Genomic DNA, 13,532 nt, shown 5'->3' on the forward strand with positions numbered 1-13,532 from the left:
CCCTGGCTGAAAGCATAGACCCAATCCCCTTATTCCTGTTCCCAACATTTACAAATAAGAATTTGTCAGAAAGAAATCAACAAACATCGACATTTTGTGCAGCAATCTGGAAGCATTCAAAATCTCCAAATCCGAAGAATCAATAGAGATGTGATATAAACAACCAATATAGAGATGTAAGCCATAGTGGTATAAAAAAAGTAGTCAAAGATAACAGAAAGAGGTAGACAAAAACAGAGAGGATTGCCCAGACCTCAAAAACCATATAATGTTAGGTTGAACATAAGAGAGTATTAATAGAAATACCAGATCATGCAAACTTGAAGTCAGGTTGTTCAACCATTTATGAAATAAACAGAAGGGAAATACAATTAACAAAAATAAATATGGTTTAGTAAAATCAAATAGCCACAAAAAGTATAATCTTATACAGAACTCATAATCTGATGATAGAATTACAGTTAGGGATGAGGAGAATTACAGTTAGGGATGAGGATTTGATGACTGATTATATCTGCTTCGCAATGGTTCACTTACAGTCGAGCTGCTCTGATTGTCATGCTGAAAGGGAACACATAATATCAGAACTCAGAACTACAAAATAAAGCTTATATTCTAACTAATAATGGCCTTAAACGACCTGCTGAGGCATCAATTCATTTCAGTAAAGAATTTGGAAATCCAGTGGACATAAGTAGGTTGATTGATAGGGTAAATCTGACATGGGATGAGGTTGATTTCTCCTATTTGAAGCATCCAGTTTCTAAATCACTTCCAAATGGACTGATGAAGTGGAGAGAATTTTTCCAGAAAATTGGCATTGTGGATTTTGAGTAGGTAGTTCAAGTTGAGAAGGGTTTCACTGAGTTCTCTGTGGCTCTATTTAATAATCTGACTTGGGACCAGCACACTATTTCCCATGGGTTGAATGCCACAGATTGGGAATCACCTGAGTTAGTCCATTTATTATCCCTATTGTCCAGAGATGGCAACAGAAAAGGTTGTGAGTATCTCTTAGAGGTTCTCGATAAATTATGGGATGATTGCTATAGTGACAGAGCTACAGGGTACTGCTCTTCTAAGTCTGTTGCAGATAGAAAGCCCTTCAAATCTTCATTTATGAGCACCATCTGCGATGTGCAATGGGTAGTATCAGGAATGGATGATAAACTTCACTATCCCAAGGATCTATATCACGACAGTGTTGCAGTGCGGTCAATTCTTGGTGGATCTGCCCCATTTTTTGTTCCTAAGGTCAGTTTAATATGGTACAGATGAAATTATTATTCCTTTTACAATGGCCAAAGTCATAGGTTGCCAATACTACCTACCATTCAGATATATCAATTTGAGAATTCATATTTATGTATTTGCTAAAATTAGAGCATCCAACCGAAACCAGTCAGCAATTGATGGAGACACCAGATCATATATATTATAATGCAAAGGCCTAGAATTCCCAATGTGCAGTTCTACCTTAGCATGCCCCCCTCATGCCCAACCCATATTCAGGCCAAGCACACGAATCAATATTGGTTGATAGTTACAGCTAATTCCCACACTGGGTCCTAGAATCTGATTTGCAACCCAATAGTTAATATTCAATCTTTTTCAGCCATTCCCTTTCCTCAATCATGAGAGTATTGTGGGAGTTTTTTGAAAAGGAAAAGTTCATTGAATTAGCGATAAAAATCGCTTAAAGGGGCATCCCAATGAGGAGCATACAAAGACCAAACCTTGCTTGATCCTAGAGCTAAGATAGCACAAATCATAAGGTGTACTACACCAACAATTTGTGCATTTACAATAAAACCCTGCTCTGAAACACTTGTAGAAGAACTAGCAAAAATTGAAGGTAAAACCCCAGCCTCCTCAAGATAATTACCAACAATAGGACCATTGTCATGACCTTGAGATTTGTAGATCAAACCATCAGAATTTGCAATCCGGGCATGCAAGAAGTTGGCAAACCAATCATATCTAAACTCGTCCCAGCCTAAAACACACTGCTCGCCAAGGCACGCAATTGTGGTACTCACAGCGCGATTATACTGAGACTCTTTATAGAGTGTAGAAATAAATAATCTACCTGAAATTAGAATCAGCACACCCAAAGAAGAGATAATTGAACAATCGAACAGAATGTCAACGAACATATCCCCAGGATCCCAAATCCAGCCCCCTGGAGAAGTTAAGCCCAATAGAGGGGTCCTGATTTGGGCCCGACGGCAGCCCAAGGAGGTGGTCCGATTTGATCTGGACACCCAAACACGGCGTCTCCACGCTAGCACCGGCCATGACCGTTGCCACTTCAGAAGGATTCTGCCATTGCCGTCGCGGCTTCCGATCTTCGCCCACTCAAGCAACATCAACGATCTGAACACCCAAGCCCAGAACATCCAGATCCCACGTCTGACCGCCTCCTGTTCTGGAGACATCTGTAATTCCGGCAAAGACGCCAGCAATAGCGAAACTCCAGATCCCCCGCCCGACAACACCACTGATACCAGTATTAACAAGGCAATCCCAGTACTACCAGTGAAAGTCACCGCAAGATTACTTGGACCTGGATCCCACAAGCCTCTTGGAGGAATCACCATCATGATCTGCATCCACATTTCGACAAGTATCACCGAAATCAGGTGGAAGCAAAGTGAAATTGTCAAGGAGAGGTACAGGATTGCTTTCGCCGCAAAACGACGATCACCTCCAGAGATAAGGAAGCCATGAGGCCTCCACCTATGCGCCACCAACAAAGGCAAGCAAATACGCGTGCGGTGATGGAGGGTAGAGGAGCGGCGGCCATGGCCGTGCTCGTAAGACTCGACACTCTGCATAGCGCCGCTAGGGTTTTAGTATTGTGGGAGTTTGTCTTCTCATGACGTGAATAATTGGCTCTCTATTTCTCGACTCACTGTAATCATAAGGTTTCAGCTGTATGAAAATATAAATCTGAAATTTCCTTATCGTTATTTGTAATACAATATTATTATTTATTTATTTATTTTTGGGAAACAGGCTAGCAGTGAAAAATTTGTATCTGATATTGGTTTTAAGACAAGAGTCTCTCTTCACAATGCTCTGGAGATGTTGAAACCATGGAGATGTGAGAATCCGTTTAGGGCCAGGTATGGTTTGATTGTATCCCACAACTGTTGACTTCATTTTCTTAAGTGAGTTTATTATAGTTCAGGCTGCTTTATGTTGTTCACCATTATTGTTAATACTTAATACACTGGATCTAGAAAATTAAGTCGCTAAAACTATTGAATATTGGCTTTATTTAATTGGTGGGCAAAATCCAATTGAATGGGCCATGGTGATCACGTGGGCAAGGCCCCTAGGTTAATTAGGATAGGATATATATATATATATATATATATATGTATGTATGCCTACTGCAGCTGCAGAGAGATAGAGGGAGTTAACCTAGTTATTGGGTTATTGGGATTTTGGGTAGAGTTTATTCTAAAACTCTAATTGTATTCTCTCCAAATTGATTATAGTGGAATTTCTCGCCGGCTCCGAAGTGGACGTAGCTCAATCACATTGATTGAGTGAACCACTATAAATTCTTGTGTTCTTGTGTTTGCTTTCTTTTTCGTTGTTTGGTCGCTCATCTAGTTCCACATCAATTGTGTTTGTTACGCTTCCGCACAACAAACTGGTATCAGAGCTCTGGTTCTGAATTGGGAGTTGATTCATTGATTGGAAATCATGGTTGACGAGAAAAAGAAAGGGACTGAGTCTTCAGGTTCTTCGCGTTGGTCTACTTCTAGGCCATCAATTGGTAATGCCAAATTTGAAGTTGAAAAGTTTAATGGCACCAACAATTTTGGCATGTGGCAGTGTGAGATGATGGATATTTTGTGTCAACAAGAACTGGATATAGCTCTGGAAGATAAACCTGCAGACATAGATGATGTAGAGTGGGTGAGAATTAACAAGTGGGCTTGTGGTTCTATCAGAATGTGCCTTGCTAAAGATCAGAAATTCTTTGTCATGAAATAAAATTCTGCAAAAGCGTTGTGGAAGAAATTAGAAGACCAATATATGATCAAGAGTGCTGAAAATCGATTTCACCTGAAGAGGCGGCTTTTCCGATTTAATTATCGACAGGGTGTTTTTGTGTCTGAACACATCAGTGATTTCAATAAGATACTTGCAGATTTGGCTAATTTGGATGTGAAAATTAGTGATGAGGATAAAGCGTTGTGTTTGCTAAATTCTCTTCCTGACGAGTATGAGCATTTGATTACAACTTTGTTGCATGGAAAGAATGATGTGAAATTTGATGATGTGTGTAATTCATTGATAAATAATGAGTGCAGAAAGAAAGAGAAGCAACTTCAGAATGTTTCAGGTGAAGCACTTGTAGTAAGGGGCAGATCTGATGAGAGAAAACCTACTGGAAAAAGAGGTAAATCTCGTTCCAAGTCAAGAAGTAAATTTCCTGCAAAAGATGAGTGTGCTTTTTGTCGCAACAAAGGTCATTGGAAGAAAGATTGTCCTAAGTTGAAGAATAGAGACAAGAAGGATTCTGAAGTGAATGTTGTAAGAGATGATGAAGATGACGACTTTGATTTTGTTTTGAGTTGTTCATCAGCTTTTGAAGATTTTGAAGAAGAAGAGATTGAGTTTGCTTTGGCTAGTTCATCTGCAGTTGGTTATTCTGACAAGTGGATTATGGATTCAGGTTGTTCACATCATATGTGCCCTAATAGGGAATGGTTCTCTACTTTCAAGGAGTTGAATGGTGGAGTAGTTTTGATGGGAGACAACAGTCCTTGCAGAACAAGAGGGATTGGTACAATTCGTCTCAAGATGCATGATGGAGTAGTAAGAGAATTAACTAATGTCCGGTATGTTCCAAATTTGAAGAAAAATCTTATCTCTTTGGGAACTTTAGAATCAAAAGGGCACACAATTACATTGAAAAGTGGAGTTGCTAAAGTTGTCTCTGGTTCACTTGTGATGATGAGAGGTGAAAGGTTTAGAAATTTATATTTTCTACAAGGGAGCACAGTGACAGGTGAAACAGCAATATCTGAGACTACATATGATGATGATGCAGATAATACAAAATTATGGCATATGCGTCTTGGACATGCTGGTGAGAAAGCAATGCAGGGATTAGTGAAGCAAGGTCTATTGAAAGGTGCAAAGACAGGAAAATTAGAATTTTGTGAACATTGTGTCTTGGGAAAACAGACTAGAGTTAAATTTGGCACTGCAGTTCATCAGACTAAAGGTACTCTAGATTATGTTCACACTGATGTATGGGGACCTACCAAAACTGCATCTTTGGGAGGTAAGCATTATTATGTCTCTTTTGTTGATGACTTCTCTAGAAGAGTATGGGTGTACACCATGAAGCATAAAGATGAAGTCTTAGATATATTTGTGAAGTGGAAGAAGATGATTGAGACTCAGACCGGTCGGAAAATTAAGAGGCTCAGGTCAGATAATGGTGGTGAATACAAATCTGATCCGTTCTTGAAACTATGTCAAGATGAGGGCATTGTGAGACACTTCACAGTTAGAGAGACACCACAACAGAATGGGGTGGCAGAGCGCATGAATCAGACTTTATTGGAGAAAATTCGGTGTATGTTGTCTAATTCTGGATTAGGCAAAGTATTTTGGGCTGAGGCAGTTGTGTATGCAAGCCATCTCATTAATAGGTTACCTACCGCTGCACTTGAGGGAAAAACTCCCATGGAGGTATGGTCTGGTAAACCTGCTACTGATTATCATTATTTACATATTTTTGGTTGTCCTGCTTATTTTCATGTCAGGGAAAGCAAGCTAGATCCAAGGGCCAAGAAAGCTATATTCTTGGGATTTAATGAGGGTGTTAAGGGATTTAAGCTTTGGTGTTCAGATGTGAAGAAAGTTGTTGTAAGCAGAGATGTGACTTTTGATGAGGCTATTATGGTTGATCAGAACAAGCAGAAAAATTCTAAAGAGCAGAGAATGACCGTAGAGAGTTTGCAGCAGGTGGAGTTAAAGAAAAAAATTGTTGAAACTCCAATTGATCCAGTGAGTCCTAATGTTGATTCAGATGATTTAAATATTGAGGACATGAGTATTGAAGTAGAGGCTCCAACCCAAGAGCCTACACAGCAAGATGGACCAATTGCAACTACAAAGGGAAAAAGGAATGCTCAAAAGCCAGCTTGGCTTAATGATATGGTGACTTATGCACTTCCAATTACTGAAGAAGAAATTCCTACTACTTATGAAGAAGCTGTCATACATGCAGATTGTGTAGAATGGGAAAAAGCTATGGGTGAGGAGATGAAGTCTCTTCACAAGAATAAAACATGGGAGTTGGTTCAGTTACCGCATGGGAAGAGAGCAATTGGTTGCAAGTGGGTGTTTGCTAAAAAGGAAGGATCACGGTATAAGGCTAGATTGGTAGCTAAAGGCTACGCACAAAAAGAAGGAATTGACTACAATGAGGTATTTTCTCCTGTTGTTAAGCATTCTTCTATTCGTATTTTATTGGCCTTGGTTGCACAGTTTGATCTAGAGTTAGCACAGCTTGATGTGAAAACTGCTTTCTTACATGGTGAATTAAAAGAAGAGATATATATGACTCAGCCAGAAGGATTTAAAATTGCTGGTAAAGAAAATTGGTGCAAACTGCATAAATCATTGTATGGTTTGAAACAATCTCCAAGGCAGTGGTACAAGCGGTTTGATAAATTTATGTTCGGTCAGAAGTACACTCGAAGTCTTTATGATCCATGTGTTTATTTTCGCAAGCTACAGGATGGGACCTTCATTTATTTGCTCTTATATGTTGATGATATGTTAATTGCATCTAAGAGCAAGGTGGAGATAAATAAATTAAAATCACAATTGAGTGGTGAATTTGAGATGAAGGACTTGGGAGAAGCTAAAAAGATTTTGGGCATGGAAATTGAAAGAGATAAATCAAGAGGCAAAGTTTGTTTGTCACAGAAGCAATATTTGAAGAAGGTACTGCATCGGTTTGGCATGAATGATAAATCTAAACGTGTAAGTACACCTCTTGCCTCTCACTTTAAGCTTAAATCTACTATGTCTCCTAGCACAGATGATGATATGAAATATATGGCCAAAGTTCCTTATGCTAGTGCTGTTGGTAGCTTGATGTATTGTATGGTGTGTACTAGACCGGATATTTCACAGGCCTTAAGTGTGGTGAGCAGATATATGCATAACCCAGGTAAACGTCATTGGCAAGCAGTAAAGTGGATTCTACGGTATATTCTTGGTACTGTGGATGTTGGATTAGTTTTTCAGCAGGATAAGACAAGTCAATGTGTTGTTGGATATGTGGACTCTGATTTCGCAGGTGATTTGGATAAGTGCCGATCTACTACAGCTTATGTGTTTACTCTTGTTAGTGGACCGGTGAGTTGGAAGTCGAATTTGCAATCTACAATTGCTTTGTCGACTACAGAAGTTGAATATATGGCGGTAACAGAGGGTGCAAAAGAAGCAGTTTGGCTTCGTGGTTTGCTTGAGGACTTGGGAATTATTCAAGAATATGTGGATATTTTTTGTGACAGTCAAAGTGCTATTCATTTAGCAGAGAACCAAGTTACTCATGCTCGCACTAAACATATCAATGTCAAATTTCACAAGATTCGTCAGATGGTGGAGGATGGTGATGTTCAACTCCTCAAAATTGGAACTGCAGATAATCCTGCTGATATGTTGACAAAGTCGGTTCCATTGAGCAAGTTCAAGCATTGCTTGAACTTGATTGGTATTTGTAGAATTTGAAATTCCCTACGGGGATGTCGGAGCGGTGTTTGGTTTTGAAGTTCTATTTTGGAGAATTTACATCAAAATAAAGCCAAGGTGGAGATTATTGAATATTGGCTTTATTTAATTGGTGGGCAAAATCCAATTGAATGGCCCATGGTGATCACGTGGGTAAGGCCCCTAGGTTAATTAGGATAGTGTGTATATATATATATATATATATATATATATATATGTCTAGATTGATTAGGTAATATATATATATATATATATATGCCTACTGCGGCTGCAGAGAGATAGAGGGAGTTAACCTAGTTATTGGGATTTTGGGTAGAGTTTATTCTAAAACTCTAATTGTATTCTCTCCAAATTGATTATAGTGGAATTTCTCGCCGGCTCTGAAGTGGACGTAGCTCAATCACATTGATTGAGTGAACCACTATAAATTCTTGTGTTCTTGTGTTTGCTTTCTTTTCGTTGTTTGGTCACTCATCTAGTTCCACATCAATTGTGTTTGTTACGCTTCCGCACAACAAACTACAAGAGTTCTTCTTAACGTCTCTTTTGTCTACTTTATGTCCACTAAAGTTTACTCTGTTTTATTAATTTAAGTTAATTCATTACGGATGGCCATGGTTTGATATGCTTTTAGCATTAAACTTCTATCAAATTGGAGGATATTTTTACACACTGGCAGACTCAGGATTTTTTTTGTCTACCGGGGGAAGGAAATTTCTTTCTTAAAGCAATACAAGGTTTCCAAATCTGACTGTACTAAGCTTCTTTTACTGTATTTGTGGGGGATAAACATTATACTGTAGACCAAGAATAAAGCCTGGGGCCATATGGAAAAAGAACTATGTTGATGTTGGCCATGATTGGTACTGGGCGTTAGTTCGTCTGCTTATTTCTAACTAGTGTTTTTTCATGAGTAAAACATAGATTTTTTTCCTTCCTTAGTTAAGAAACATTGTCAACATGTGTAACACTAGTGCCTTCTAAATTGCTGCGCAGCTGAGCCTAAACATGCATGATGCTTTGTTGTACTTAAATAAGCAAAGGAAGCTGATATGAGTATCGGGTAACTGGATTAGTGTCGAAACAGCACTTTTTTTAGGCCATGTTGGTCTCTGATAAAGCAGATGATTTTTGTTATATCGTGCTGGAATTTTTCTATCCTTGCTGATGATTTAGTCAGTCAGTCAGACGCGTTTTAATAGTGTCTTATAGAGCCATTTCTGTTTCTGTTGGGGCAATAATTATTTAATATCATTTGGCTGGTGCAAGCATGCCTTTTCATTTGGGAAACTTCTGTTTTTTTCTTTCTTTTTGCTATACTCGGGGAACTTTTTATTTTTCATTGTTGTTGAAGGGACAATTTTATTGCTCCCATTATTATCTCTCAAGTGTACATGATTTTGCATCTCCTTTTATTACAAATTGTATTGCTCACGCTTACTATTTTTTATTTTTTCTGTGCCAGCCTAGCACAAATGTCCAAATTTTACTCATTAATCTGGAATGAAATGGCTTCTTCAAAGAAGACAACTGCAGAGGAATTCTGTTTGGAACCTTTTGTATTTGTTCCATATGAATCTAGCTTCCGGCATGAGGATGTGGTGTCTGGTACATTTCTGTCCCTTGAAGAAGTATACTGGGATGATTCTACTTTCTTTGTGGACCAAATCAAGGAGATCCATCATCAGTGCAACTCAACAGTTGGTAATCATGGCGGCCCCATAAACAGGATTCTGAGTAATTTCTACCCGGCCCTTCATGAATTCTTTGTTGATATATGTGGAGTACATGAGATCCCTCCTCTTCGTAGCTACCTTCAGATTTTGCTACAGTTTTCAAATGCTGTTTTGCCTTGACAAGCAGCTAATGCTGTAAGCACTCTAGTTCAGAGTAATATTATAACTAGTCGAACGGCATGGTTACCTAATTGCTTCTTTGTTGTCTCAGGTTTTTCAAGTTTTTCGGAAGTGGGCTGATGGGCTCCAATCAGGAATGAGTGCTGAGGATATTGTATACTTGAAAGATTCTCTTACAAGGATGGAATGTACTGTGCTTCCTACTGTACAGGATAAGTGGGTATCTCTACATCCTTCCTATGGTCTCCTGTGCTGGTGTGATGATAAGAAGTTGAAGAAGCAGTTTATGCATATGGATGGACTTGATTTTCTTTACTCTGGTGGACTAAGTAATGATGATGAAGAGACCCTAAGTGCAAAAATGTCCGTCCTCATGCGAAACTTAGGGATTCCTGCACTTTCAAAGGTAAGATACGTTTGTGCGTGAGCATCCATGGTAGTTCTCATCACATGCTTTGATGTGAAAAATTGAACTTAAATGGGTTATCCAATCTACGTATGTAATATGAGATTCTGAAATGTAAGAAAAACTGTGCAAGATTTAGGATGCCATATGTTGCCACTCAAATCAAAAAGTTAGAAGGAACAAAAGTGGGAAATATTCATGTAAATACATGTACACTAGGGAGATAATGTACTGATTATCTTTGCCCCCTTGTGCATTTTAATGCAGGTTGTGACTCGTGAGGCGATGTTTAATGGTCCGACAGAATCTAGCTTTAAAGCTGCATTGCTGGATTGGGCTCTGCCATATGCGCAACGCTTCTTACATAGTTTACATCCTGATAAATATTCTCAACTCAAGCAGTCTGGATTCGATATACTAAATCGTTTGCGAGTAGTAGAAGTTAAAAAGCTGTCCTACCGCAATGTTATAAAGATTGCTGGAAGTGAATCCAAGAAGCAAATCGAATGTAGTTGTGTTCTGCAGGTATGATATTTCACCTTTCATCCAATGTTATAACAAAATGAAAATTGATGCAGATACATTTGAACCAATATATATCCTTCCGCCTTCTCGAGACATAATACCCTAGTTTGAGCCGTCAACTCTCTCTCTCTCAAAAAACATAGAGTTAGGGTTTCGGTTTCAGTGTTTCTCCTTGTCAACGAGATGTCCTCTGTTGATGCAATGGCTGCTAGACTAGCCTCCTCTCTTGCTATCGCTGAAGGCAAGAGGCAGGTTGATTTGCGACCTAAGCAGGGTAAGGGTTTGTGACAGGCAAACGTTTTCTTGGTGGGCAAGCTCCTCACCGCTCGGGATTTCAAAGTCCAGTCCTTCATGGGGATGTTTCGCAACGCCCGGAGGGTTAATGGTTCGCTGCAGGTGGAGGAAGCAGAAGAACAGAGAGTGCTATTCACGCTGTCGGATCCGTCTGATCGAGTTCGAATATGGCGGGGTGCCCCATGGGGATATAACCACGCGCCGGTGGCTCTAGCTTTGTATGATGGTATCATGCCGGTGGAGAAAGTGCCCCTAGCCATGGCATCATATTGGATAACTCTTCTGGGAATACCACCAGCGTTTCGATCTGAACGTGTCATGACTATGATCGGCTACACGCTGGGGGATTTTCAGGAGATTGATAAGACTGCTAAGAAGACTGGGAAGCTCCGGATTAGGGTTGAGATACCTTTGCATAAACCATTGCCTTTCAAGCGGTGGTACTTGGTGGAAGATGCGATCGAGTTTCGCTGCCAATTCCGTTATGACAAGCTTTTCGGAAGATGCTCTGTATGTGGATTAGTCACGCATGTGGGTTTACCATGCTCCGGACCGGCGTTGGATGAAGACGATGATGAAGCCGAGAGAATTGTTTTGGGATCCCAAAACACGGTGTCGGAGAGGAGTGGTGGGGGCTCACCGGGAGGTTGGGCGGGGTCAACATCGGGGCATGCTAGTGGTAGTGGGCTCAATACTGGTGTAAGAGCTAGGGCTACCACCCCGTGTCCACCATTGATCTTTCGAACTCCAGATCCTGGTCTGAGTGGGGAACCATGTTTGAATGCTTTGTTTCCAAAGCAGAAGCGACATATTGTGGTACGCGAACTCCAGGGGCCAGCGGTCAGTCCAGAACGCATCACTGGCAAGCGTCGAGCCAGAGAAGAAAGCATGACTATCTCTCCTAAGAAACTGAAATTGAGCTTGGCGGTAGGTAAGAGAAATCTTACTCTTGACTCTGGAAATCTTGGATTGGACCCTATACAGGAGGCGACTCATTTTGGGAGTATGAAGCGGAAGAGAGGACGACCTTCTGGTAGTAGAAATAAGGTGTCGTCTGATGGCAAGCAGCAGACCTCAAAATATGGTGAGGGTAAGGCGAAGAATAAGTCCCCAACGAAGAAACAATCTGTGGGGAAACACTCCAACCCGAAAGGGACGGAGTTGGCTCTTTTTTAATTTCTGTTACTTGGGTTCAAGCCTATATGAGAGTATATGGACTTCTATGAGTCTTCTATGACGTTTCTAGTTTCTTGCTTGTACCACAATTGCGTGCCTGGCAAGGAAGGGCTAGTTGAATGATTTCCTTTCCGTAGAGGGCGAGGTTTATACATTCTTAGATAGGCTTGCTTAAAAGCGAGTGTCCCAGAGATTTAAATGATCTACTCTAGCTTAGATAGTTTAGTTCGGATTTTGCCGAGTTTTGCTTTTGTAAGTTATGGTAGACTCTAGCCTATTGGCTGTTGATCTAATGAATTCAACTTCTATTTCAAAAAAATATATATATCCTTCCGCCAAAAAAAAAAAACGTAGACTATTTTCATACAATCAGTCTCTTTCCAATCAAATTTTGAAAGATGCAAGTGATGCAGCTCATGCTTTACGGAATATTGTGAGATAACAAAAATTTTTTTTTTATTTTTTTTTTTATAAATACAGGATCACGATCTGTATACAACCCAGGAATCAGATTCTCACGCATTATTTATGGAGCTTTCTCGTTTGTTTTTTGATGGAAAACCAGAATTATACTTGGCAAATTTCCTTCATATGATCACAACAATGGCTGAATTAGGTTCAACTGAGGAGCAGATAAGACTTTTTTATCTTCAATAGCCAAAAGGTGCCAAAGCTTCCTGATGGAGAATCTGTTTGGTCCCTGTCACATGTGCATAATGATAGGTTACCCTAGCCAAGTGATTGGCGCTTTGTTGGTTGGAAAGCCCCACTAAGCTTTGGTTATGCAAATCTTTTCAAGGCTCAGGCACAATTTGCACAGCTTACCATTGTCTCACAAATTGAAATGGATAGTGATTCTGAAACCCATGTCAGACAAACAGTTGAATCAACTCCCATTTCAGTCGACATTAAATGGACAATTGGTGAGGGTACAGCAACAACATCTGCACCTTTAGAGTAGAAAAGAATACTTCAATTCAAGGTTAATTCGATGATTCTATTCATCCCACAATGAGGGTATATATACAAGTACAAATGAGTAGTCTAACTCTAATAGGAAACAATCTTTCCATAATTACAGGATATCCTAATTAAATAAAATCCTAATTACATACAGATTTACAGCGATTCTACACTCCCCCTCAAGTTGGTGCATAGATATCTATCATGCCCAACTTGTCAACTGAGCTGTCAAATACCTTCCTGGACACTCCTTTAGTAAGAACATCAGCTAATTGCTCCTCTGAGTTTACAAATGGAAAGCGAATAACCTTTCTGTCAAGATTTTCTTTAATAAAATGACGGTCAACCTCCACATGCTTTGTTCTATCATGCTGAACTGGATTATGTGCAATCTCAATGGCAGCTATATTATCACAATGCAAATCCATAGGCTTTTTAAGCTTGTATCCCAGGTCTTTCAAGACATTACGAATCCACAACATTTCACAGACTCCGTGTGCCATACCTCGGAACTCAACTTCTGCACTTGATCT

The 13,532-nt window shown here is 39.8% G+C and overlaps 1 protein-coding gene across 1 annotated transcript; it reads left to right on the forward strand.

The window, feature by feature from the left end:
* The first annotated feature begins 841 nt into the window (after positions 1-841).
* LOC121050465 (protein NO VEIN-like) lies at positions 842-12,828 on the forward strand. Its single transcript, XM_040510485.1, has 6 exons — positions 842-1,254; positions 3,019-3,128; positions 9,245-9,650; positions 9,727-10,041; positions 10,309-10,566; positions 12,517-12,828. The coding sequence occupies exons 4-6, from the start codon at positions 9,772-9,774 to the stop codon at positions 12,691-12,693; spliced, it is 705 nt and encodes a 234-aa protein (XP_040366419.1). The 5' UTR covers positions 842-1,254; positions 3,019-3,128; positions 9,245-9,650; positions 9,727-9,771; the 3' UTR covers positions 12,694-12,828.
* The last annotated feature ends 704 nt before the right edge of the window (positions 12,829-13,532 follow it).

This window comes from Rosa chinensis, chromosome 7 (assembly GCF_002994745.2).
Source record: "Rosa chinensis cultivar Old Blush chromosome 7, RchiOBHm-V2, whole genome shotgun sequence".
NCBI classification, from domain to species: Eukaryota; Viridiplantae; Streptophyta; class Magnoliopsida; order Rosales; family Rosaceae; genus Rosa; species Rosa chinensis.